Source organism: Podarcis pityusensis (assembly GCF_964106645.2).
Source record: "Podarcis pityusensis genome assembly, chromosome: 9".
NCBI classification, from domain to species: domain Eukaryota; kingdom Metazoa; phylum Chordata; class Lepidosauria; order Squamata; family Lacertidae; genus Podarcis; species Podarcis pityusensis.
The window spans coordinates 72,774,905-72,802,267 of NC_138034.1; the positions used below are offsets into that span (position 1 = coordinate 72,774,905).

At 47.3% G+C, this 27,363-nt stretch overlaps 1 protein-coding gene across 1 annotated transcript in view; it reads right to left on the reverse strand.

The window, feature by feature from the left end:
- Positions 1-2,675: 2,675 nt before the first annotated feature.
- Positions 2,676-27,363, reverse strand: part of DNAAF9 (dynein axonemal assembly factor 9) — an 83,269-nt gene continuing 58,581 nt past the window's right edge. The window contains exons 25-37 of the mRNA XM_081020703.1: positions 26,554-26,671; positions 26,138-26,226; positions 24,767-24,925; positions 23,070-23,195; positions 22,663-22,700; positions 21,447-21,582; positions 20,759-20,845; positions 18,769-18,875; positions 17,555-17,629; positions 16,268-16,479; positions 13,001-13,066; positions 11,488-11,581; positions 2,676-9,504 (exon numbers count right to left, since the gene is read on the reverse strand). Of these exons, the coding sequence (XP_080876829.1) occupies positions 9,392-9,504; positions 11,488-11,581; positions 13,001-13,066; positions 16,268-16,479; positions 17,555-17,629; positions 18,769-18,875; positions 20,759-20,845; positions 21,447-21,582; positions 22,663-22,700; positions 23,070-23,195; positions 24,767-24,925; positions 26,138-26,226; positions 26,554-26,671 (1,420 nt within the window). The 3' untranslated portion in view covers positions 2,676-9,391. The remainder of the gene's footprint in view (positions 9,505-11,487; positions 11,582-13,000; positions 13,067-16,267; positions 16,480-17,554; positions 17,630-18,768; positions 18,876-20,758; positions 20,846-21,446; positions 21,583-22,662; positions 22,701-23,069; positions 23,196-24,766; positions 24,926-26,137; positions 26,227-26,553; positions 26,672-27,363) is intronic.

A 27,363-nucleotide genomic window follows, 5' to 3' on the forward strand; every position in this document is an offset into this window, starting at 1 on the left:
GATTGGGCCACATCCAGCCCCCAGACCTTAGTTTCCCTACCCATGCTCTGGGCAGACTGGAATTGGAAGATTGGGCTTAGGGAGAAAGCTGAGGCAGCAGCAGGTATGATCCTGCTCTCTCCCTCCTCCAATAAATACATTTTCTGACAGTCAACACAGGGTTTTCCCTCACCCCAACCCATCCCTCTTCAAAATCAGGCACTGGGAGAGAAAACACCCACCAAAACTAGGTTCAAAGACACCCTAGCAAAGGAAACATCATTAGGGAAAAGTGTCAGCACCCATATCTGGTCATTGAGGGCTTATCATATAGAAACATGGAATCGTAGAGTTGGAAGGGACCCGAGGGTCATCTAGCCCAACCCAATCTCAGCTAAAGCATCCATGACAGATGGCCATCCAACCTCTGCTTCAAAACCTCCAAGGAGAGACCGTTCCACTGTCAAACAGCATCTACTGTCATAAAGTTCTTCCTGATGTTTAGTTGGAATCTCCTTTCTTGCAACTTGAAGCCATGGGTTCGAGTCCTGCCCTCCAGAGCAGGAGAAAACAAGCTTGCTCCCTCTCCCATGTGAGAGCCTTTGAGACATTTGAATATGGCTCTCCTATCTCCTCTCAGTCTCGTCTTTCCCAGGCTAAAGATACCCAGCTCCTTCAACCACTCCTCATAAGGCTTGGTTTCCAGACAGTTGATCACCTTGGTTGCCCTCCTCTGCACACCTTCCAGCTTGTCAACATCCTTCTTAAACTGTGGCGCCCAGAATTGGACACCACAATTAAGAACTGGCAGCTAATGAGTTGCAATTCCTGCATTGCAGGGGGTTGGACTAGAAGTGGGTCTCTTGCAACTCTACAATTCTGAATCTGCTAAAGAAAGAGGGGGAAACTGAGTGTGTAATGGAGGAGAGAGGTAAAAATCTCTCCTCCCCCCACAAAACAACCCCCCTGCTCTCACCCCAGCTGCTTTATTAGCACCTCGCTATCTCCCTCCGCAACTTAGCAGCAATTGCAGTAGCGGGGTTGCAAAGTCGGCTTTGGCAGTTCATCACTCCCGGGCAGGAGATAAAGGGAGTTCTGGACAAGACAGCTTTCGCCAGCCATTGTGGCAAGCAGCCCGGTCCCCTTGCTAAGGACACATGGCTGAAGGTGTCTCTCCTCCTTCAACCCAAGCAATGGGGACAGGCAGGGGCCTACCTGAGGGGCTGGGGTGGACGGTCGCCAAGAGAGGCTTGTCTTGACCCCGGCGCCTGGTGATCTTGCTGAGTGCCCAAATTGGCAATAAGCACCACCACCCGCTGCCGTTCTCCGTCCTGGACTGCGCAGAAAGCTGTTTGTTGCATCCATTTTTTGGGTGGGAATACCAACTTGGGCAACTGTTTTCACAGCTGGGAAGGCTTCCTCTGCAGCCCTTTTGGCCCCGTGTTGGATGAAGGGATCTTAGTCCAGCTGTGCAAGTTGGGAGAGAACCATTTACCCTGGCTTTTGGCCCCTTGAGCGGGTGGCGCTGTGGTCTAAACCACCAAGCCTCTTGGGCTTGCCAATCGGAAGGTCAGAAGTTTGAATCCCAGCAATGGGGTGAGCTCCTGTTGGTCTGTCCTGCCAACCTAGCAGTTCGAAAGCACACCAGCGCAAGTAGATAAATAGGTACCGCTCCAGTGGGAAGGTAAACAGCGTTTCTGCGTGCTCTGGTTTCCGTCACAGTGTCCCATTGTGCCAGAAGCAGTTTAGTTCTGCTGGCCACACGACCCAGAAAGCTGTCTGTGCGCAAACACCGGCTCCCTTAGCCTGAAAGCGAGACGAGCGCCACAACCCCATAGTTGGCCTTTGACTGGACTTAACCGTCCAGGGGTCCTTTCCCCTTTTTTAACGTTTTTAGGACCTACCTTATTTTTACGGTTGTAAGTTATTTTGCTTTGTTTTTAATTTTGTGATTTAAATGCTGTAGCCTGATTTGGGACCTTCAGGTGAAGGACTAATAGTAATAATAGGTTTACCAAACAGTATAATGCAATAACAAAGAATAAGAATAAAAACATCAGGGAGGGAGGGGTGGGAAGTCAAAAAGCAAAGTGTAAGTGAATGATATATAATGCATATGCAGCAAATTTGCTAAAACCTTGAAAATCTAATAAAATTATTATTATTATTAAATGTGGGCAAGAGTTCAAAGAGGCAGAATCAAAAGTGAATCCACACCACCTGAAATATACTCAGAGTCGAGAGTGGATTTCATGCTCTTTATTCTGCTCATAGTGGTGAGGAGGAATGGAAGTTACCCCAGAATGTCTGCTTTATATACATTATTTACACAATGGGCCCCACGTGATTGGCTAATTCTGGGATTCTCCTGTAGGCCAATCAGGTTGCGGATTCACTTCCACCCAGAGTTGGATTGGGTGGCTCCTGCAGACCAATCAGTCTTCTGCAATCTGAATCCTATTGTTCTAGGACCAATCGGACTGCTGCAGTTTGGATCCTATTGTTCTAGGACCAATCAGACTGCTGCAGTTTGGATCCTATTCAACTCAGTACATAACACTGCCATAGGCCACCAGCTGCAACCAGGCAGTCGCAACCAAGAAAGAAGGTTCATGCAGAGAAAACTAGCACAATACAACTCAAGCAAGTGAGCCAATCAGCATTCACACACCCACACATAAATAAACCGATAGAACTGATGGATATAATTTATTGGGCTTTTTTTTAGAATCGCATCCAAGTTACAAGTGTAAAAAATAATAATCACAAACAGCAGGTATAAACGTGTAAAACAATACAAAAATAAAGGGAAAGGTACTTTTATATATTTACTGAATCAAGTAGTGTAATAAATACAAATAAGCAAAAAAGCTTCATTCACTCATTTCAGTTTAACTGAAGTTACAGTAGAGTTTGTAAAAATAACATTTTACTGAACGTTGCAAATATTAACGGGTTGAAAACTAGTATGAAAAATTAATTTTGGCACCTGGTAAAAAAAAAAAAGAAGAATTTGTTATGCGAGTCTTTCACAACTAGGTAAAAGGACAAAGCAGTTTCTTACTAGTTTTCTGAGGTACATCTAAAATTAGATTTAGCAACGCAGTTCTAACAACTCACAGTTTACGTTTTTACCTTCCCTCGCTATGCTAGTTACAATTTTCCCTTTTGAGGATACCCGAAACGGTATTCCGGAGCTTATTAGCTGTGCAAAATTCAGGAGTGAGAGAAAAAAAATGATCTCAAAAGAGAAAAAAGAACACGGGGAACACTTTCAGCGCACAAACTGACTCTTGTGCTGCTGACTCCGGTGTCCCAGGCCGACACTGTCGCGTTTCGACCACTGCAGAGGATCCAGAAGGACAGAATCGCAAAAGTCCCACTGGGATGAAAGGCAGACTTGTGCAGGAGCCCCGCGCCCAGGATCCCTAGCTGACGGGAGAAGTAGATTCTGCATATGCAAAAACCCCAATCACATGCAGGGCTCCCTGCAAAATCTAGATCTGGCGTCTCTGTGTCGCTGCAGGAGGGCGGCTGCCATTTTCAGCGGCAGCCCCTTGTCTCACCGCAACACCCGCCCCTAGCAGCACAGAGTCTGGATTGCAAATGTACCCTCTCACTTTTCCAAAGTTTGTTGCAACCCCTCCCCTCCCCTCCCTCCCCACCCACAATATAACTTCAGCGATTTCTGACCACACTCATTCTCAGGTGATATGAAACCACACAGGCTGCTAATGGGAAGGTCAGCAAAAGCAGAGAGAAACCCCTTGAGGACTCGATTTGTGCATTTCCACGAGAAAAACGCACGTACACAAGGAAAGCTCCGACTCTTGGCACTGCCGCCGTTTTTTTTCCTTTTCTTTTTTTCACCGCAAACGGCCGCAGTGCAAGAACAGTGTTAATGGCACTTTGAATAGTTGCAACTAGAACGGTGCTCTGCGTTTTACAGTAGCTTGAAACATTTCAAAACTAGATTATTTTATTCGGCGATGCAAGTCCCGTGCCCCCCCCCCCTTGTAAAAAAACAAACGAGTTAGCTCCCCAACCCACCCCTTTATAAAAATGTTGCCGGGTCATTGAAGCAATTCCCTAAATAAATTGCCTTAAAAATGCCGGCAGAATCAAGTATTTCATTCGTTTTCAGTCCTCAAAGAGTTTTCTTTTTTAAAAAAGAAGACACAACAAACCCGAACAACTTAACCATGTGTGCTAAATATTCTCCGCTAGGTGGAGAGTCCTTTCACCAAAATGGTTTTTTCTTCTTCCCTTCAAAAGAGGGAGTGAGCAGCAGGAACCAACGGCGCCCGCCTGCTTGAAAAATTTGTGCCGCGTCGGCAGCGGTGCCGTAAAGCAAGGCACTGATATGTCTTGAACAGAATCCCATTGTCACAGTTTCGATATTTTGGCTATTTTATCCCCCTCCCCAACACTCCCCACCCCCTTTTAATTTCTTTTTTTTAAAAAAAAAAAATCACAGTCGAACGTTAAGGAAATTGAGGTAATCGAGAAAATTTCGTCAATACCAAAATAGAAGTCATTGCAGTACCAGAATGGTGAAAGGCCTTTGTAGTTATTACAGGGGTATTGTTCTTACTTAGCATGCAGTACAGCGTATACATATAGAGATATATATATGTCTCTCTCTACCATGCCTCTGTTCTGCTAAAACTCTGACTTGTCTGTGCAGTCCCACTGGGATGGGTGGGAGATTCTAGACACACACACCCTGCCCATTCCTGCTTGGTCCCCACAGCTTAGGGGTCCAACTGCAGAAAAGGCCCCTTCGGAAGCTTGCCCAACAGCCGTTGGCAAGTCATGGGATGGAGCCTAGGGCATGGCCCTGTGCCAAAGCCCCAAACAGCCCATTTGGTGCCCCCGGGGGAAAAACGGAGGGGCAAAACAAACCCAGCAGCCTCCTCCTCCTCACAGTCCGCCCTGCGGTCCTCCTCACCGGCTGAGGCAGCCTCCCTGCCTGCGCAGAGGGACTGAACTGCACTGAAATGAGGTGCCTGACCTTAAAGTGAGGATTGCTCTCAAGAGCGTTCCTGGTGCCTCACTGATGCCTGCCCAAAAGGGATATGCCCATTTAAGGCCAGCACATCTTCTGTGGCCACTACAGAAATCATTCAACACGGCGGATATCGCCAAACCAGGATGCTGTTCGAATGCAGAGGCTCAGCCTAATTTCTGCACACCGCTAGAGGCAGCCAAGGAGCAAGATCTCCAGCAGCTCTTCCTGGTTTGAGGCCTCCGCGTGCTGTGGGATCCCAACTTCCGCCAGCCCCAGCCAAAAGGTCTGGATGGCACGCGGTGGCACAGAGGAAGTTGTGTGTGCCAGATACTGCTTGCCACACTGTCCCATAAAATGCTGTTGCCAAGTCTACAGCTGCGAGGCATGGGATTGCCCTGAAGGAAATTCTCGGGGCAGCTGGGTGAGTCTCTTGCAAAAGCAGTTCTCATGGCTGAAAAAGGCAATGGTTAGAACCAGCCGCCGGAGGATCTGCTCTTTGGGATCTGCCCAGGCTTCTGTTTTGTAAATTTCAGAGTTCAGCAGAGCTAAGTAAGCTACAATCTCTTCACCTATTTTAATAACAATTGCACTTAAAAACCTACGATCATAATCCACGAAGAAGGTGAGGCAACGCATCCAAGTTGTGTTTGCCTCATCTTCCGAGAAGCTGCGTAGCAAACGCGGTTATCTCTATATATGGCTTTTGCAGATCATTAGACAATCTAAGCTAGAGAGGAGCAATTGGGGTTTGTGCTAAACTATGTTGATGGGGGGGGGGGAGCTGCTTAACACCCTCTCCACCCATCGGCTTTGGCGCAATCCACCAGGAACCCTCACTGGCATCAATTTGGAGCCTTGCAAGAGGGTTTCCAGTGGATCATGGCCTTTTATCCCTCCAGAAAACTCCAGACATCCCAATTCTTGATTGGCTTATGTGATCGAGCTGTGGCTGATCTGAAGGTGCTTTGCCTTTGGCATGCTTTTAAATATTTGCCACACTTGGCAACAGTTTGGGCCCGATACACGAATGAGCACATGTTAGAAATCTGGAGTTTAAGTGCAGAGAAGCAAGCCAAAGGCAACAGCAGAATTCAGTCCTCTCCTCAGTAAGCCAGGCTTTGCTGCCTGAACTCTTATCACCAGAGAAAGACTTTAAATTTGCCAAACAGCCGCAAGAGGGGCAAATTGTGTGCCACCTCCGGCAACCCATACTTGGCCTCCTTTTGCCGGAATCTCTCTTTGCTAATAAATCTTGCTCTTGGCAGGACCATATTCAGGACCTGGACTCTGCCAGAGACTGGGCACAGACCCACAAACTCGGAGCCCTCCTGGCCCACGACGGCTTCTCGCTGGCTTCCATGGAAGAGGCCAGCTCCAAAGGGGGAGGAAGACAGGAGAGATTGTGTAGCTCCCCAGGAAGGGGCTACGCACCACGCTCTTAATCTGAGCAACAACTTAACACAGGTCCACAGTCACTCAATACACCCATGCCAACCTGTGCAGTAGCTCCTGAGAAGTTGCTTCTCAGTATTGCTCTCTTTTTTTCTGGAGGGATGATTCAGAAATTGGTTTCTGTTTCAAAGCGTATGGAGTAAGGTCAGGCGTGAGTTTCCCCCTGCTCGCTGTGGGAGCCACCTGAAGTGAACACCTTACCTTTTCACATGTTCCAGACAAGCTGGCTTAGCTCAAACGCACCAACTGCCCCTCCAAAATTAATTTGCTAGCTACCATTTATACTACCAGGCACTATCAGTATATTATTCCGAGAGTTAACTAAGGTAACGGTCATGCATAGATAAATCCACAATCCTTAGGAGGATGCCCTGTTACCTGTAGTACGGGCATTTACGACCCCACAGAAAGCTTAAAATAATATTTAGTCAACAAGGAAAAAAAGCCGGCCTTCAGTTTTACGGAAACCGCTTCATGCCTGTTCAAGGGCCCATGGAGTGCAACAGTAATTTAGGCTAGGGAGGGGGGAAAAAACTTCAACAGGCATAATGAAAACATATGCAAACATTCAAAATCTAAGCTGCGTCACCTAGAATGCTAAGCTGGGGCTCTTTTTCTAAGGATGAATCCACCAGGAGTGAAAGATGCTCAACTGGGGATACAGAGTACGCTACCCAATGAGGCTCCCTCTCTTTATCATTTACTGGAGATTAAGAATTTTGTATCAAGTTTTTATAGGAAGCCGCAGGCCGGTTCAGCTTTTGGAGTCCAGCCGTATTTCTGTTATTTCCGATGGATAAAGCAGGTTGATTTGACACGCTTGCTTTTCTACTTGAGTTTTAGAAGCGCCTCTCAGGAGGCGGGTCTTTGAATCGCTCCAGCTACCAAGATGCACATATTGCGTCCTGCCCTTCAGCCTTCAGTTCTCAGGAGGCCACGGCAGCCGCAAAAAACACCAAGCAACTGCTTTCATGTGGTTTGGACTCCCCAGCGGACACACATGCAAACCGTCACTGGGCGGCCAGATTACGGGGTTTGCACCTCCAGGCCTGTCTTTTGTGCATGCGCTGGGTCTACACAGGAGTCATTTGCACAGGCCAGAACCACGCAGGAATGAGCCCACAGAAGACTCAAGACATGGGGTCGGACTCCAGCGCACACACAGAAACCGTGCCAACACAACAGCCAATGAATCTAACGGGAAACGGTCCCATCCTGCCCCAAAGCGGTAAGCAATTTATCCAAGCTGGCCCTGAATGCGTTGCAACTTTCCCAACACTGCAAAGATGTGCATCTTTGGGCACTTACTGGAAACGCTCTTAAAGGCGTACTCTTAATACTCAAGTAGAACTCTTAACACTCAAGAAGTGACTGCGGCTCTTAGTTCAGCCTGGAACAAACTGACACGTTGCTGTTAATGTACCAAACGGAAGCACAGATGTTCTGTTTTACAGCAAGGGTACAGTCACAGAAACTGCAAGTGTGACACCAACTTTCACTTTAGCATTTGTGTTCCCCTATTTCTCGCCCAAAACCACCATGTTGGTTAAGAGAAGCTCTCAAGAGCTTACGTGTTCCCCCATTTCTCGCTATAGGAACACCCCAAAAACCACCATGCTGGTTAAGAGAAGCTCTCAAGAGCTTACGTGTTCCCCCATTTCTCGCTATAGGAACACCCCAAAAACCACCATGCTGGTTAAGAGAAGCTCTCAAGAGCTTACGTGTTCCCCCATTTCTCGCTTTAGGAACACCCCAAAAACCACCATGCTGGTTAAGAGAAGCTCTCAAGAGCTTACGTGTTCCCCCATTTCTCGCTTTAGGAACACCCCAAAAACCACCATGTTGGTTAAGAGAAGCTCTCAAGAACTTACATGTTCCCCCATTTCTCACTTTAGGAACACCCCAAAAACCACCATGTTGGTTAAGAGAAGTCTTCAAGAGCTCACGTGTTCCCCCATTTCTCGCGTTAGGAACACCCCAAAAACCACCATGTTGGTTAAGAGAAGCTCTCAAGAACTTACATGTTCCCCCATTTCTCGCTTTAGGAACACCCCAAAAACCACCATGCTGGTTAAGAGAAGCTGTCAAGAGCTTACATGTTCCCCCATTTCTCGCTTTAGGAACACCCCAAAAACCACCATGTTGGTTAAGAGAAGCCCTCAAGAGCTTATGTGTTCCCCCATTTCTCACTTTAGGAACACCCCAAAAACTACCATGCTGGATAAGAGAAGCTCTCAAGAACTTACGTGTTCCCCCATTTCTCGCGTTAGGAACACCCCAAAAACCACCATGCTGGTTAAGAGAAGCTCTCAAGAGCTTACGTGTTCCCCCATTTCTCGCTTTAGGAACACCCCAAAAACCACCATGTTGGTTAAGAGAAGCCCTCAAGAGCTTATGTGTTCCCCCATTTCTCACTTTAGGAACACCCCAAAAACTACCATGCTGGATAAGAGAAGCTCTCAAGAGCTTACGTGTTCCCCCATTTCTCGCTTTAGGAACACCCCAAAACCCACCATGCTGGTTAAGAGAAGCTCTCAAGAACTTACGTGTTCCCCCATTTCTTGCTTTAGGAACACCCCAGGGGCAATTTGGACAGGGGCAATTGTGGGACGTCAGAAAAGTACGGTCAGGACCAGCTTCATAAACTAGGAAATGCAGCTTTGTAATTTAAAACAAGAAGCAAGCCACACATCTCCTTTCCACTGTAAGCCAAAGAGAATTCAAGGACCGAGAGCTCAACATTAACGTGGAAGTGCATCAGCATTTCTTAAAAAAGAAAAGAAAAAAGGCCAACTTTACATGAATGGAAACTAAATATTAGAAGAATAGTTGAAAAACGGATGATTTCATTTTCCTGTTAGCCAGCAAGGACAAAAAGCGTTTCTTGGTCACTGACGTTTTGCCCCAATCTCATCAAGGGTTGTGTGCCTTGGCACAGGCGGGTCTCGCTTAGGTCTTCTGCTCAAAGAGGTCGTGGTACTCCAGTTCCTCCAGCTCTCGGTTGTACTCTTCAATCTCACGGTTCGCCTCCTCCAGGTAGTCGTTCATGAACTGATCCATCACTGGGGTGAATCGGCTGTTAAGGAGAAGAAATCCTGCCAGAAGCCATTCAAGGGGGGGGGGGGGCTTTAAAAATACACAGCAGCTCCTGAAAGATGGTCAGAAGTGTGACACCACCCACCCACCCACCCCCTGTTTTAGCACGGGACCCAATCCATTGGGAATTTTTCCTACAGTCCTTGCTAAAAAGATCTAGAGTTGCACAGAGGCCCACAAGCGCTGGAGGGCACATGGATCTGCTTTCACCACCTTCTGCTCAGTGGGTGGGTGGGTGGGGCTCGTTTGCTGGATCCACTGTGGAAGGTTGCTGGTTTGCATCCAGTTAAAAACACCAGTTCGCAGAAGGGAGGGGAAAGGACACACTCTCTCTCTTTTCTTTCTCTCTCTCTCTGCCTGAGACCCTGGAGGAAATAAGCTGCCACATAAGAGTAGACCGGGGGGAAACCAACATGTTGGTCGTCCAGATAAAACTCCCCAGCATCCATTATTATTATTGTCCATGCAGGCAGTTCAAGAGCATACGGATGGCACCGCAGAGGCTTTCTCAGGAAGAGGCAATCCCAGGCAGGAGGAGCAAATAGTGTAACCTTGTATAAGGCAGCTTCCCATATACTGATACTCTATCTCAGGGTTTCCCAAACTTGGGTCTCCAGCTGTTGTTGGACTACAACTCCCATCATCCCAGGCAAGCAGGCCAGGGATGATGGGAACTGTAGTCCAACAACAGCTGGAGACCCAAGTTTGGGAAACCATGCTCTATCTGATCGAAAAGGCCTGCAATTTGCTGACCTGGCTAAAATCTGATCTCAAATCACTGAATCACAGAAGTGCAGAGTTGGAAGGGACCCTGCAGATCATCTGGTCCCAGCCCCCTGCAATTCTGGAATAGGAATCTGGATCAAACCAGCAACCTTGGCGTTATCAGCACAGCGCTCTAACCAACCGAGCTATCAAGTCAGAAGTTGTCAAGTCTTGCTTGCTGAAAGGTCCACAGCGGGACTCTGGCCTGGCAGAATGTGGCTCTCCAGGCCTATCCGCCCGGCTCGCAGAACTCTTCCCCACCCCCCCAGAAGCCTTGCTTCACTCCTTAAACTGTTTCTGCCAGGCTGGAAGGTGTTCTTGGACTCTGATAATGCCTTGTGCTTGGCCTGGGTGGGGGATGGAGAGGGGCGTGTTTCGCGTGCGCAAGTTAACGTAGAAAGCAAAACTGTGTGTTCGTTATTGCCCTGCCTAATTTTGCTTCTAGCCCTCCCTCCCACCGGCACGTGGCCCTCAGAAGATTGCACACAAGGCAAAGCGGCCCTCAGCCTGGAGACAAATCCCTCACCTCAGCTTACAGCCCACGTTTGAGTTTGTCACAAGCAAACTAGGCTTTCTTTTCTGTAATGAAACAGCCTGCCAGAAGCAAGGACCCAGAGCTCAGCACCCCAGAGGAGATTGAATGCGACTATTCGGGGTCTTCTGCACACCTGCCTCCACTTTGTGCCACCCTAGGAAGCTGCCTGGGACACGGGTGGCGCTGTGGGTTAAACCACAGAGCCTAGGGCTTGCCGATCAGAAGGTCGGCGGTTCGAATCCCCGCGACGGGGTCAGCTCCCGTTGCTCGGTCCCTGCTCCTGCCAACCTAGCAGTTCGAAAGCACGTCAAAGCGCAAGTAGATAAATAGGTAAAGCTCTGGCGGGAAGGTAAACTGCGTTTCCGTGCGCTGCTCTGGTTCGCCAGAAGCGGCTTAGTCATGCTGGCCACATGACCCGGAAGCTGTACGCCGGCTCCCTCGGCCAATAAAGCGAGATGAGCACCGCAACCCCAGAGTCGGCCTAACGGTCAGGGGTCCCTTTACCTAGGAGCTGCCTGCTGTTACCCAGTTGCTTTTAGAGACAGTCCAAAGCTTTACTGGTACAATATGGCTCCAAAGGGTCTGAAGAGCTGAACAGATTGCAGAGTGCACAGATGCATGCTTTTCTTTTCTTTTTTTAAAAGGATACGTGGATGGTAATCCAACTTGTCGCCAAAGAAATTCACAAACTGCGTCCCGTTGTAGAAGTAGCCAGCTGGAAGAGGATCCAAGTGGCGTTTCACCTGCGTTGGAAGGCAAAGCTATCACTCGCAAGCTCGCAAGAACGCACAGTCATATTTCAGGAGTCTTTTGTCAGAACTGCTGACAGGGCGAGTCCCCGGCGAGAGAGAAAATGTGCACAGCTAAGCAGCTATGCTCAAGGAAGGAAATCTTTTGCAGAGGCTAAAAATAGCTTCGCTTTCTATATGCGGGGCTCTCTGTTTCTTCCGAGTGGTATCCTGCCCTGAGTAGGCCTGCTGAAATTAAGGAACATGACTAAAGGAGGTCCATTAATTTCAGCATAAATCTGAACATCACCCTCTGTGTTTAAAGAGCAGGCAATGTGGCATAGTGGTTAGAGCGTTGGCTCCGGGCTTGGGAGACCAGGGTTTGAATCTCCGCTTGGCCTGGAGGCTCACTAGGTGTTCTCGGGCCAGTTGCTGCTTCTCAGCCTAGCCTACCTCACAGGGCTGTTGAGGATGAAGTTGGGGAGGGGAAAGATCTGTGCAGGCCACCGTGAGCTCCTTGGAGGAAGGTTGGGATATCAATGTAACAACAACAACAACAACAACAACAACAACAATAAAAGGTTACAGGAATCGCTGCTTCAGTGGGAGGGACTTTAAGGCTGCCTTGTGTCGACTGGTGGTAAAAGGCTGCCTTCTCTCATCCCCTCAGTAGTCATAGAATCATAGAATTGTGGAGTTGGAAGGGAACCCAAAGGCCATCTAGTCCAACCCGCTGCAATGCAGGAGTTTCAGCTAAAGTCCTGCCCACTGAGCTAAGGTTGCCCCCTGCCCTTGAATAGGAAAGGCGTAGTAAAAAAATTCTGGGAAATGATATATAATGAGATGAAAAAGGTGTTGAAATATACATTCTTAAAAAAAAAAAACCAGAAGCATTTTTACTTGGTATTATAGGCGAGGATATTAACAAGATGTTAAATTGTTCTTATATGCAACAACAGTGGCAAGAGTATTGATAGCCCAGGAATGGAAGCAAGAAGAAATTCCGACGAAAGAAGAATGGCAGACAAAATTAATGGACTACGCAGAATTAGATAAAATGACAGGAAGGATTCGAAACCTGTGGGACCAGTGATTTGCGGAAGATTGGGGAAAAAATATACGAACTATTTGAAGAACAATTGTAATCAACAAATTATGCTAGTAGGACTACAAGAAGTTTTGTAAGGAAAAATATATGAAATATTGCAAAATAGAGAAAGGAGATTAGTTATAAGATTTAAAGGTAACAGTGAAAGTCAGAAATGTATATTAAGTGATTAGATTGGAAAATTTTCAGATGTGATTGACGGAAGTCCAAAAAAATTGTATAAGATGTAAAAGTGTGTTTAACTATTTGAAAATGATATGTTAAAAAACTAATTAAAAAATATTTTTTAAAAACGAATAGGAAAGGCGTATTTGGCTTTGACTTACATGGATGTTCTTGATCTCCTGCGAGGTCAGCATGCCCCGGGTTTTCAGAGCCTTCCTCTGCGGTTTCTGTGTTTGGATAAAGACACCAGAAAAGCCTAGTTCACTGCTTCTGAACGTGACAGTGTGTCATTTATCTGAGCAGGGTTTCCCAGATGTTTGTTGGACGACAGTTCCCATTATCCCTGACCACTGGGGTCCTGCTAGCTAAGGATGATGGAGTTGTGGTCCAACAAAAACAAGCTGGAGACCCAAGTTCGGGGAACCCTGCGTTAGAGGAAGACAAGGGAAGTGTGATTCGAACACGGCCAAAGGGAAACTGCTAAGGCTGCAAACACACAAGGCAAAAGCTTCTCTGGACCAAAGAGCTGTCAGGAGAAGACTTGGAATGACAACTGGGAGAGATCAGGGAAACCAGAGAAGGCTGGGTGATGCTCCCTGGGATACCTGAGGTGGCTTTCCAGTCAGGTGCGCTTGTTAGCAACAGGATTATCGGGGGCACCCCCTTCACATGTTGCCTGGAGAGCCTACTCTTTCGACTGAAAGAGGCTGCTTCTCACAAGACCATCATTTCAAAGAAGCCACACAGTTCCCCATCACTCTGAATATTTATATAGCTCTCCGACACTGCGATGCTGGGAGCACTGGAGCCCTGCTCAGCCCAAAGGCTCTTCTGTGTAGGTTTGCAGCCTTTATGTACAAATAGCCGCCATCACAGTGTCCTCGTTCACGTTTTGCAAATGGAGAAAACAAGGCCGGGTGCAGCACCCAGCGCTTCAGGACTGAGCAGTTATAGAAACCCAAGGCCACCCTAGAACCGTAAACCATTTGGGCCAACTGAACCGAGGTCACAAATACAACACTTATATAAAGCACTCTTGGGCAGCCGTGCAAAATCCTGGGAGCTGCGCTTCGCGAGAGGTGCTGGGAAGTCGGAATCCTTAAAGAACTACGGTTCCCGAGATTCTTTTGGGGGCGGAGAGGCATGATTGTCGAAGTGCTGTAAGAATGCTTTAAATGTATGCTGCAGATGTGACCAGAATCCCTTAGAATAGCTCAAATGCAATCTATGAACAAGCTATACGGCCTAGGACCCTCGTACCTACGGGACCGCCTCTCCTGGTATGTCCCACAGAGGACCTTACGGTCTTCAAACAAAAACATCTTGGAGATCTCGGGCCACAGGGAGGTTAGGCTGGCCTCAACCAGAGCCAGGGCTTTTTCAGCTGTGGCCCCGATCCGGTGGAACGCTCTGTCACAAGAGACTAGGGCCCTGCGGGACTTGACATCTTTCCGCAGGGCCTGCAAGGCAGAGCTGTGCCACCAGGCCTTTGGCCAAGGCACAGCCTGACTCCCTCCTTTGGCAATCCTCACAGAACTCTAGCCCAATGGTTGCCATTAATCTGATTTGAATTCATTTGATAATGAAATGATTTTAGAATGTTTTATCATTTTACTGTTGTTAGCTGCTCTGAGCCTGGCTTTGGCTGGGGAGAGCGGGATATATAAAATTTTATTTTTATTATTATTAAAAAAATTACAGTGGTACCTCGGGTTAAGTACTTAATTTGTTCTGGAGGTTTGTTCTTAACCTGAAGCATCACTTTAGCTAATGGGGCTTCCTGCTGCCACCGTGCCGCCGGAGCACGATTTCTGTTCTCATCCTGAAGCAAAGTTCTTAACCCGAGGTACTATTTCTGGGTTAGTGGAGTCTGTAACCTGAAGCATATGTAACCCGAGGTACCACTGTACTGTACATAGTGTGCCCTAATGCAGCAAACTCTCAAAAGATTTTATTTTAAAAAAATAAAGACCTGACATGCATCAAGGGCAGAGAAATCTCGCTTTTAACTTGATTAAGGTTGCAGATATTTATTTCCATGCGATATGTGGAACTGACAAACATTAATTATCTGAATCACAGCTGCTGGATTGTGATCTTGTTATAAATGTTGTTTATGAATTTTTTAAATGTCAAGCTTCTAAGGATGTTTTATCTTTTATATGCAAATTGGGTAGATACATAACTTGTATGTGTGTGTTTAAGGGTGGGGGGAAGGGGGAAGAAACCCAACTGTGGAACTAATCCACAAAACAGGAGGAAGGCATTGTGCTTTGAAGCCCTTGCGCTTTGATCCCACCCACTCCTCAACGGCAAGCGGAATTGGAGAGGAATCTATGGTCACCAGAACCTGGCAATCAGACGGTGCTACACAAATAATTCTTCCGGTATTTCAATGCTCCAAGGCTGGAAATCTAACATGAACATCTATGAGACAGTGTGGCGTAATGGTTAGACCAGAGTGCTGGACTACGACCTGGGAGAGCAGGGTTCAAATCCCAGTCACCATCTCTTAGCCTAACCTCCCTCACAGGGTTGTTGAGAGGATGAAGTGGGGAGGAGGAGGAGAACCATGTACACCACCTTGAGATCCTCGGGAAATAAAGGTGGTATATAGATGTAATAAATAATGATAACAGAGAAGTGTTTCTGATTCAATGCATGCACTGTATTAAGTTCAAATGCAAAGAAAAGCAGTTTAATATACCACTGTATATTAAAAAAAAGTCATTAAAAACTTCCCAAAACAGGGCTGCCTTCAGATGTCTTCTAAATGTCATACACAGTGGTACCTCGGGTTAAGTACTTAATTCGTTCCGGAGGTCTGTACTTAACCTGAAACTCTTCTTAACCTGAAGCACCACTTTAGCTAATGGGGCCTCCTGCTGCTGCCGCGCCGCCAAAGCACAATTTCTGTTCTTATCCTGAAGCAAAGTTCTTAACCCGAGGTACTATTTCTGGGTTAGCAGAGTCTGTAACTTGAAGCATATGTAACCAGAGGTACCACTGTAGTTGTTTATTTCTTTGTCCAGTAAGAAAATATTCCATCCCTTCATAGAGTTCAGAGTCTCTTTGCATCCCTGCCCCATTGTCCTGTCTACTTCATCCCTACCACATCCTGCCCAGGTGTCCCAGGGAGCAGACCATGCTTCACACATGCCTCTTCATGTGCAGGGCCAGGTGATCATCCCTGACCACTGGTCTTACTAGCTAGGGATGATGGGAGATGTAGTCCAGCCGCACCTGGGGACCCAAGTTTGAGAAAAGATGGTATAAAGGCTGTGTGCTGGTGGAAATGCCCTCAGAGACTCCTTGAGACTCTGTTTGGTAATGCATTAATGAAGTCTGACTAATTGGAAATTAGATGTGAGCCTCTGTTGCTGGACCCCCAAAAGGGAATTTTCTCCCAAAAGGAGACGGTCACCCACCTGCTTTGCAGTTTGCCTCAGCCAGTCCTTGATGTCGTCCTCTTTGAGGGAGCAGCCGACGAAGACCAGGAAGTACTCCTGAGGCCCGCTGTGGTCTCGGCTATCGTTTCTTGAATCAGGAGGAGGGAAAGGGGTTGGCCCCTCCTGAACAGGCACCAGGCTTAAGGAGTTGGACGAGGTGTTGTGGCAGACCTCGATTGTCCGATCTGAATCTGACGCAGAAGAGCAGGAGGGGGAGTTATTCCTTAAGCAGCCCAGTTTCATTTAGAGAGGAATGGTGGGCGAATTGTTCCCTTGCGAGTTCCACGTCTCAGCCGGCACAATTTCAATTTGCTGAACTCCCTGCCTCACTTTAATATTTATATATATAAATGTTTCCTAATGCTAGCCGGCAAACCTAGTAATATGACTTCGTAAAAGGGAAAGGTAAAGGGATCCCTGACCGTTAGGTCCAGTCGTGACCGACTCTGGGGTTGCGGCGCTCATCTTGCTTTACTGGCCGAGGGAGCCGGCGTACAGCTTCCGGGTCATGTGGCCAGCATGACTAAGCCACTTCTGGCGAACCAGAGCAGCTCACGGAAATGCCATTTTACCTTCCCGCCAGAGTGGTACCTATTTATCTACTTGCTCTTTGATGTGCTTCAAACTGCTAGGTTGGCAGGAGCCGGGACCGAGCAACAGTCCCAATATGACTTCATACTTTACACAAAATGCAAAACGCTACTTTTTCTAAGAAAAAAAAGCAAAAATGGGGGGCAGGGTATTAATTCTGTCAACACTCTAATGAAACAAACTTCTTCCATGGCACAATAAAATAAATAAGTAAAGAGAGAGAGAGACAGAGAGGAAGAGAGATCTCCCCCACCTTCCAGGGGAGTTTCAGTCAAAGGAACTTCAAAACAATGCTGTAAAAGCCGATATAAAAGCTTGGACGCGAATGAAAGGACTCCTCCTGTAAAAGGAAAGGATCCCAATCCAAGGGAGGCTCCCAGTGATACGGAAACTGGAGGGGGGGTGACCTTCACCGGCTCCCCCTTGCAGTTCCCATCATCACGTCCTCTGCTGTTTGGAAGCATCCCACTTTGGAGCCTGTTTCTTTGGGCGAGGGGGAGGCATAAGAGGCTGCAGGAGGAAAAGGGAATTGGCAGAAACCCCCTCAGCCCCCCACCCCACCCATCCTGCAGCAGGAGCATCCGTGAGCGGAGTTTGGGGGGAGGTTGGCAGCAAAGGATCCCACCCATAGCATTCCCTAAGGAGATAAATGGCGACCGATCACTCGCCTGTTACCTGAAAACTTAACTTTCCCCAAAATGTGGTACACGTTTCCGGAGAAAGGACTTGACTTTTTGGAGGACTTCAGGGCTGTTTGAAAACAGAAAGACACAGAGAAAACGCTGCCAAGTTACTTAATCTTTCTTGACTAAAGAGGGGGTGCAATGGGAAATGAAAAGCATTTGCAGGGCCTATTTCACCCTAGAATTAATTCCATGGAGGCTAGAAAATATGTATGAGAGAAATAAGACACCTGCATAGCTTTAGCGTAACCCTTTATTGAGCACCCAGCATGCCGCAAACATTAAGGCAGTCCTTGACCATATACTGCTCTCTAGACGTTTCGGAGTGCAATTACTATCAGGCCAGGGGCAACACTGGCAAAGCCTGCATTAAACATACAGGAAACAAGAAGGTTTTGCTTTTTTAAAACAATCCCCTTTTAAAACAAGCGTCTTCTAGGATCAGATACATGAGCAACGTAACACGAGCAAAGCAGAGATTTAATACATGTTATTGCTAGGCAGAGATTCTGGTATGTAAAATGATACAAGGATGTGTGTTGCAATACATACAAACTACTGGGCTTGAGATTTCATGCCAAAATCTGGGACCTGGTGGTGTGGAAACCGAAGCTCCCTCAAATCTCATTTTTGGCTTAAAAGGGTTTCTAGCCCTCATGGTTAAGGGAGCAATTTTTTCAAATGCTCAGGAAATGTTTGTACCTAATCGCAGAAATGTGCGTGCTAAACAGAATTTGGGCAAAAGAAAAACCAAACACCAAGGCATCCCTTTCCTTTGACATACATAACTGAGCACACCACACAGCAGGAAGGTTTGCGGTTGCAGATTTTCAGGCTTCTGCTTGTGGAAACGATGAACAGGTGCAAGGATGTGAAGTTTTTTCTGGCTATGCTGGGCATAGGTGGGGTGGCATAGGGCAAGGACAGCCCAGGACACTTGGCAGCAGGTGGTGAAGAAGCAAAGAGGACCCTTTCCCCAAATCAAGGTGCACAAGACCCTCAGCTGGGTCAATATATTTTTGCACTCAAGACAATACCCAGGTCATTAAAAATAAGGCAAATAAAAAATAGCCATTAAATTTCATGACACCTAAAATCAACTGTAAAATTGGGGGGGAGAGATTCTGGCCACAAATGTTATTTGCTAGCAATTTCAGGGAGAAAACGCCACACTAAAATTAATCTCTGCATACAATTGCTTCTTACCTTTACACTTGGCCACAAATCGTGTTTTCTCCAAAGGACGGTTAAACCACACACAGATCTGAACCATCGGGGGAAAGGTGGAACCTGCACAGAATTTGCCCTCGTACCTGAAGAGGAGGAAGAGAGGAAGAGAAGAAATGAATCATGTCAGTGCGTCAATTTTCCAAATTTCGTCTGGTCCCAAAGCTCTTGCAACCCGCTGTTGGATGAGGATCAGGTCATGAAGCAGACCTCTTTTGCTGGTTCGTAACAGGCACCCACAGACTCCCTTCACAATGCAGCAGTAGCGATGGCAAAGGTTGCAAAGACAGAACACAGCAAGAGAGCAGGTAAAGGGGAGGGAGGAGCCTGGGGTGTTGCAGGAAGGATTATAGGGAAGGGAAAACACACACACACATCCCTCTCCAGAACTTAGATGAGGAGCAGGATTCAAAATAGTAAAATCATTCAGGATTTTGGCTTCCTTGAAGTTTGAGAGTCACAAACATTTTTAGTGGCACTGAAAAAAATATTGTGTTCAAGACAAAAGAAGGTGGCCAACAGGACTGTGGTTAGGGCTCAGTCCTGAGGTGGCTCAGTCAGCAGAGCATGAGACTCTGGATCTCAGGGTCGTGGGTTCGAGCCCCATGTTGGGCAAAAGATCCCTGTATTGCAGGGGGTTGGAGAACCTCGTGATCCCTTCCAACGCTACGAATCTATGATTCAAAGCGCCACAACTAGTCCGGGATGACACAGAAATGCATGCTTCTTAGATTGCTTGCTTTCTCCAGCAAAAGCATGAAAAGTAAGTACAGATTTACATACGCCTCGTCTCACGGATGGTCCAAGTTGTGTCCGTGGCAAACCCAGAAGTAAACACTGGGTTTGCCGCGATTCGTACATGTGCAGAAGTGGCTTCTGCAGTCTGTGCATGCGCAGAAGTAGCTTCTGCCATCTGCGCATGTGCAGAAGAGGCTGCCACCGTCTGCGCACATGCAGAAGCGAGCTACCACCAAATGCACACGTGCACAAGATGCCTCTTCTAGCATCTCGTTTCGACCAGCTGACGGACCTCCGGAACGGATTATCTCCGTAAGTAGAGGTTCCACTGTATGTGCTGGAGGGAGGGTCAAAGTTTCATGACCTGCGCATGGAAAGTCCTGGATTAGATCTTTGGCATTTTCAGTTAAAGCAAGGGTGGGGAACCACCAGCCCTAATGTTCATGTATGTTCATGAAGTGAGGTTAAAAACCTAAAACTGGAATGTCAAAGGGTTCCAATGTGAAGAGCATAAATAGATGCATCATTCCTCTCCTTGCAACATACAAGTGATGCCTGTATGTGGACTCCCTTGGGAGGTTGTGGACTCGTTGGAGGATTCTAGGCAGATGTTGGATGGCCATCTGCCATGGACGCTTTAGCTGAGATTCCTGCAAAGGACTTGATAACCCTCAGGGTCCCTTCTGACTCTGATTCTAGGTGAATTTGAGTGTTAGAGGTATTTAAACACAAGGCGCTGCATTCAAACAGGAGATCAAGAGGGGGAAATAAGCGATATGATGTCCAAGATATTTGGCTTCTTGCAATGCATCTGTAAGGAACACCCCACAAAAAACCCTCTTATTTCCCTCTTAGCTCATGAATGCCTCCTAATTGCAAACTGGTTTCCAAGTGTTCAACTCCCTTTTGTTGCCCAAACAGCAAAAACCACACTGGCAACACTGAAAAGAGATGGACTAGGAGACCTTTCAGAGATTCCGTCCCTGTCTGGTGAAATTTCTACAGTGCTCTCCAGTTCGGACAGCCATCTTTTAATTAGAAAATGGAGAAGGAGAGCAACAAGACAACTGAATGGATTTCTCTAAGAAACTAATTGCAGCATTTCATTACTGAAATGATTTATCTGGGCAGATTAAACGGAGGGGGAAATAAATCTAGTAGTGCTTTATAATGCTCATGTTTATTAAAGGATATTGCACTTGAAACGTTTTTACCAAAAGGAGATACTTGCCAGCCAGGGTATGTTAAGTAGCGAGTCGTCAGCATCTGTGGAGCCGAGAAACTGTTTTCGGATAGGATCAGTTCGATGTCTTCATTCCTAGTAGGAGAGAGAGCGAGGTTTTGTTTACAGAAAAACAATCACCTTTAAAGTGCACTTGCCCAGAAGCAGAGGCAACCGGCAGGATTTAAACCTGCATCCTACCCACCAGGTGAGTCAGATCAACCTGGGGGGGGTCTTTTCTGCCTTGCCATTTTAATGTAACAGCAGGTGCTTTTTGGCTTCTAGTCTTCCTGATCCTGGAGACAACAAAAAATCGTCTTCAAACCCCTAAGAACCATTTTCTTCTTCAAGATCCAAAGCATTTCAAACCCGTTTTCCCACAACCCTCCGAAAGGGAGCTTGAGTGTAGCTTGCGGCCATGTTAATGTAATGTAAACAAGGATTTAAAACTCTCACTGAGTCATAGTCTGGAAACATCTGGTTGGAGAGCAGCAGCGGAGGAGGAGGATATGGAAAATGCCAGCTTGCCGCCAGCAGCGGAGGCGTCTCGGCTGCAAAATGGCAGCCCCGGCAACTGAGAGTTCTCACATCTGCTCCATTCCTGTGCAAAGCACCCAAAAAGGACTGGCGTTTCTCTCCTCTTCCGGGATGAGAGGCCCACGTGCCGCAGAGGGCAGGTGGAAACATTCAGGCTTACCTGGTCACGACCCCGTTTTCTGCCAGGATGAACGAAACGGTGGGGTTCGCGGCTCGGATGAGGTTCTGGAGCTGAACAAGGAGTGGGTGTCTCTGCTCGGCTGTATGGCTTGTGAAGACCACGTTGCTCACCAAACCTGGGGGGGGGGGGGGGAAGAGAGCAAAAGGGGTCAGCTGTCTTAGGGAATGTCTTCATCAGCCACTGTGTGCTCTTGGGAGACCAAAGCATAAAGGTGGTAAAGCCAAGGTGTTCAGTAAAAGGACAAGACTCTGTTGTGGGTATTTAAAGGCCAGCTCAATGCTCCTCCCTGAAACTGCTGTCACACAGCATGATTGACTACATGGAATTGGCGGAAATGACTGGCAAAATCCGAGACCAGGGAGAAGAGTCGGTGAAAGAGGACTGGAAGAAATTTAAAGACTATTTACAGAAATATTGTAAAATTAATGAATCTTAGAAGGATGCTGGATAGAAACTAAGTGGTTTCCAGCTGTAATGCTTTAAGAGATATGAAAAAAAAGGTTCACAAATGGGTAAAAGCTTAATGGTAAGGATTTGCTGAACTAACAAACTGAACTGGAATACAAAAAAGGGAGGTACGAGGAGGTCCGGGGAAATAAGTGTAAGGAGGATATGCTAGGGAAAATTAATGTGTTTTTAACTGTTTTTATTTTGTATGTTCCTTTTTATTTTTCATGGGAAACAAGGATATGAATGTAAGTTATGGAAAGATGGATCTATTTTTCTTTTTCTTTTTCTTTTTAAGGGTTTTTTTTTAATTCTTTTTTCTATATTTTGTATTTTCTTGTATTTTTACTTTTTGTTTTTGTGTAATTCTTGTACTCTTTGAAATTTTAATAAATATTATTTTTTTTAAAAAAAAGAAACTGCTGTCACACAGCAATCCAGCTCTCCTGCTTGCTTGTCAACAGAGTCTGCTTGCCAGGCCGCCACCCTCTTGTCCATCAGGACCCACTTTTTAAAGCTTTTCTGGAGCTACCAGACACTTCTGCGAGCGGCTCCCTACGTTGCCATTTGCTACTAAGTTTCAGTGCCTGGTCTCCTGCTGCATCCTAATTCTCGACGTCCGCTAGCCAGATATATGGCTGGCCAACACCACCCCGTACGGCAGCAGTCTCCACAGGACACCTTAAAGGCTTACGGCTTCATTCCTGAAAGGAAATGTGCATCTTACTTTTGCATACAGAGATTTTACCTTGTGAGCACTGGTCCAGGAACTTGGGGAAAAGAAGCCTGTAAAATACAAATGCATTAGCGTTAAGAGCGTTAGGGATACAGGCAGATGTCGTCTGCTAGTCTTCAAAGCCCCCTGAAGCTACCACACCCTCAGGAAGATCACTGGTTCCTCAAGCATAAGGTTATCTACCTCAACTGATCGCAGCGCTCAGGCAAGATCACTTCCCAGGGAAGACACTTTCAAGCCAAGACATTTCTCTGGTTAAGACATGCTGCGACCTTTCTGATCTCATCTAGGAAAGCTCGCAAGGTGCGGCTTCCCTGGCTACAGAAATCTGTGGCTTCTAAGGCAGCTGGCATGACAACGTGCAGGTACACGGGGAAGAAATGTCTGTGCCATGCATGCAGGGGCTTGTAAAGGGGTACCTGTGTTCCATGTAGCAACTCAGCGGCTCAACGCAAGTACTGATGGCTCCAATGACGAAAGCAGCCTTCACGTCAGTGTCTGGGTGAGTCTGGAGGGCCTGCACAATGTCAATCACGTCTGTGTATCTGCAGATGGAATGAAAGCAAAGGGTTGTGATGTGATGGGGAAGCACAAGGACTATGGCTGCTGCCATCCTAGGTGGAAAAAGACCGTGGGTATACGTGAATGGCGCAATGAGCTTCGATTCTGAGAAAGCACTTCTTATCCAAGTCCTGGGGCAGGGAGGTAAAATGGCTCTTCTCTTGTGATTTGCACAAGGGCATCTCTCTGAACATCAGGTGCGCAGCAGGGAACACACAGCAGGGACATTTGCCACCGCCTTAGGTAGCTGGCAGAGAGCAGGATTGTGGCTTAGAGAGACCCTTGACTCCAACCAGCAGGGGTCTTAAGAGCATCATTCTTGAGATGCAGAAAAAGAGAGGAGATGCAGGCAAAAAGAGACAGCAATGAAAAAGGACAAGAGGTCGTGCACCAATTGGTTTGGGTCCCCCCCCCCCAACAACCCTGGTTTCCATTGTGTTCATCTCTTTCTCAAAATGCCAAAGGTGACGATCTGATCTGCTGCAAACAGCTTTTTCAAAGGCTTCTTGCCATCCCTTGTTCTGCGTTGGCGGGCAAAGTATACTTGACCTCACTTCCGACATTTCTTAATAGAAATGCCTTGGTGCATTATTGTAAAGGGCTTCTGTGTTGGGTCCATAACTCCCCTCAACTCAGCAGCACTTCCCTTGGAGAGCGATTTCATGATGCTTTCAATCAAGACCAAAACAACGCTTGCCAACGCTGCACCTGCCACCCAGGCCGATAAAATGTGCTGCGTGGGAGCTTTTAGGCAGGAAGGAAGACAACGAAGGCCTTTCTACTTGCTATCTTGGGGCTATTTAAAAGTTACAAAAACAGTCTCTCTCGCTCCAAACTTATGCTTGGATAAAGTGTGCGCGTTCACCTGCATTCATGTGTGTTATTTTGGATTTTTTCTGGAACATGCAGCTATGTACCAAAGCAAAAGGCTTCTGAACACTCTAAAAGCATCCCTTTATATCAAAAAAAGACCATCAAGTGCCTCTCTTTTTGTGTGTGTGTGGGTGGGTGAAGGTGTCCTTTGCCTACAATATGTTGGCTATACTTATGAATAGTTTGCTCGAATATTGCTACCATTCTGCAGGGGTAGGCAGGCTTCAGGCTTGTGGGAATTACGTCACTTTTAAATAAATAAATAAAAAAACTAGAATCCTAAGATCCACCAGCTGGAGCCTGGTCCGAAAGAGTATCTCAGCTGGGTGGACATACACTAAGAATTAAGTAAGAGGAATGCCTCAGAGTCAAGGTATCTGTGATCAGGATCTTTCACAGAAAAAATGCACTCCTGGTTCCCTGCTCCAAGCATTCATTTTTCAGCAATCCTGGTTTTGTGTGGGGTGGGAGAGGAGCATTTCACTTGCTGCCACTGTAAGACAACTGGGAGCCAGAAACTGTTATCAACCTAGTGCACATCATCCAGAGATCTACCAGAAGATCCCATTCTACCTAAACCCACCTCCCACTTTACAGATCTGAGGTCAAACACATCTCAAAGTGGCAACATGAAGATGGCAGATTGCTAAAAGCTCACGCAGATCTAAAAGCAGTCTCTTACCCTTGCAGAACCACCAGCAGCCTCACTTTCTTCCTACTGTAAGCTGAGAGACGAGCACTTCGGCTGTGCTGGGGTTCAAGGACGCTTGCCAGGAACCGCTGGAAATGAGCTGCGCTGAAACATTCAGGACTGTCCATGGTCTGGCGATAAACAAGCCACCTAAAAGAGCATAACGAAGTCAGAACTATGCTGCCTGCTTCATTGTCAACACCGTCCGCAGCACCACATATCATTAATACAGTGGTACCTCGGGTTACAAACATTTCGGCTTACAAACTCCGCTAACCCGGAAGTAGTACCTGAGGTTGAGAACTTTGCCCCAGGATGAGAACGGAAATCGCGTGGCAGCAGAAGTCCCCATTAGCGAAAGCGCGCCTCAGGTTAAGAAAGGTTTTGGGTTAAGAACGAACCTCCAGATCGAATTAAGTTCGTAACCCGAGGTACCACTGTATGTTATCATCAGCACATTGTAACTTATTTTGCCCTAGTTTTTTTCACCGGCTCTTTCTTCCTGCAATTTAACAGTGTTGTACACCGCCTTGAGACTTAACGTAAGGTAAAGGTAAAGGAACCCCTGACCATTAGGTCCAGTCATGACCGATTCTGGGGTTGTGGTGCTCATCTCGCTCTATTGGCTGAGGGAGCCGGTGTACAGCTTCCAGGTCATGTGGCCAGCATGACTAAGCCGCTTCTGGCGAACCAGAGCAGCGCACAGAAACGCCGTTTACCTTCCCGCCGGAGTGGTACCTATTTATCTACTTGCACTTTGATGTGCTTTCGAACTGCTAGGTTGGCAGGAGCTGGGACTAAACAACGAGAGCTCACCCCATCGCGGGGATTCGAACCGCCAACCTTCTGATCGGCAAACCCTAGGCTCTGTGGTTTAACCCACAGAGCCACCCATGTTCCGAGACTTAACATAGGAGGTGGTAAAACAAATGCCTTTAGAGAATACGTGGTGATAAATAATAATACTTCCCACACACCTCTGCTTTGTCTAAATCAGGACTGGGGGGAAGGAAAAACCACCCTGTGAGTTGCCCTCAGTAAAAGGCCGCAGCTTTGTGGCCACAGGATCCATCCCACGAATCTCCTGGGAGGGCAGGGAAAGACCCCTGCCTGGAACCATGGGGCTGATGGGGGCTAGTTGTAACATGTGGGCAGTGTCAGGTTGGCAAAGACTGGGATAGACCATTCGAGCACGTCAGCAGAACCAGGCTCCAAGGCAGAGAGGTCATACTTGGAGAAGGTCCTGACCACTAATTGCTCCCCTACGAACAGCTTTAGCAGGACATAGTTTCCCATCAGCCACCACTATTTTTTAAAAAGAGGAGGAGGAGGAAAACAGCAACAAAGTAAATCGCAACTAACCTTCCATATTCTTTGTTAAAAGTGACCAGGAAAGAACAGAGATCACTCGAGCGACATCCCGGGAGGCCGGTTAAGATGGTGATCACCACCTCAAAGCAGGAGAAGAACTAGTTAAATCATTGCCATCATTACTGACTGCGCTGCTAGTTTTCAAAGGGGCTAAAATGGGTCTGTGGGCAGGACGAAGTAATCATGTGTGTACGTTATGTTTGAAAGAGGCTATTTTAAGGGCAGGAAAGCCAAATTTGAAAAGAAGTTTTTTTTAAAAAATGGCAGACAAGTACGTAAAACCCCTTGCAATCAGGTTGCCAAGATGGGTTACACTGGAGGAAAATGCACGAAAATGAAATAAAAACACTGTAATGCAAACAGAGGACCTTTAAGAAATGTCGCAGGTCTCAGATTAGCTGTCTTACCTTATCATTCTCCGCCTCGTTGTCAGGAAGCGCTTTGGACTGCTGCAGCAACGTGGGCAAATGGGCTCTCATCACTGGCTCACGGCTTACGCTGCTGACCGTAAAGTGCTGTAGAAATCTTTGGAGGAAGAAGACAGCGCAGAGTTGTTCGCAGCCATACTTACTTTTCAGGAGGAACCCCTGGAAGCCTGCATGGCTGCCATTGAGCCCACAAAGATGCTGAGAATCCAGCAAAGGCCCAATTTATATGGAATCATCTCGGTCCAATAAACCTTCGTTTTTTGGACCAAGTGTAAGCCGTGCGCTCCATACCAGCCTCCCTTTCTCCACACACCCCATTATCTCTGTTTCTCGAAGCACATTCCCCCATTAATTTCAAAACCAGCCAATTTGTGGCTTAAGAACTTGCTCCATAACAAGACCCGATTCCCACCCAGAGTTGGAGAGACATGTGCCCAGCTAACAAACAACTGGGGTTCCATGGGGTAACTTGTCCTTTGGTCAGCACAAAACCACTTCCGAACTCGAGAGGAGGTGGAGTTGTGGGCTTCACGCCCTCTCCACGTGCACAGGGGCTGGCTCTCAGCCTCCACGCGATTGAGGGGATCCCTGGCCGCGTCATCCCCTGACCAGCCATTCAGCTGGCCTAGGGGGGCGTGGCTTGCGCGATATCACACTGGTGCAGCCGGGGAACTCCCTCTTTTTCCGCCTATCGAAGGGTAGAGGATTCCGGGGGGCGTGGCCCTGTCTGAAGCCTATGGAGGTGAGGGCCTAAGGCACGCCCCCGAGCGGTGACCCCGGGGGAGTTCC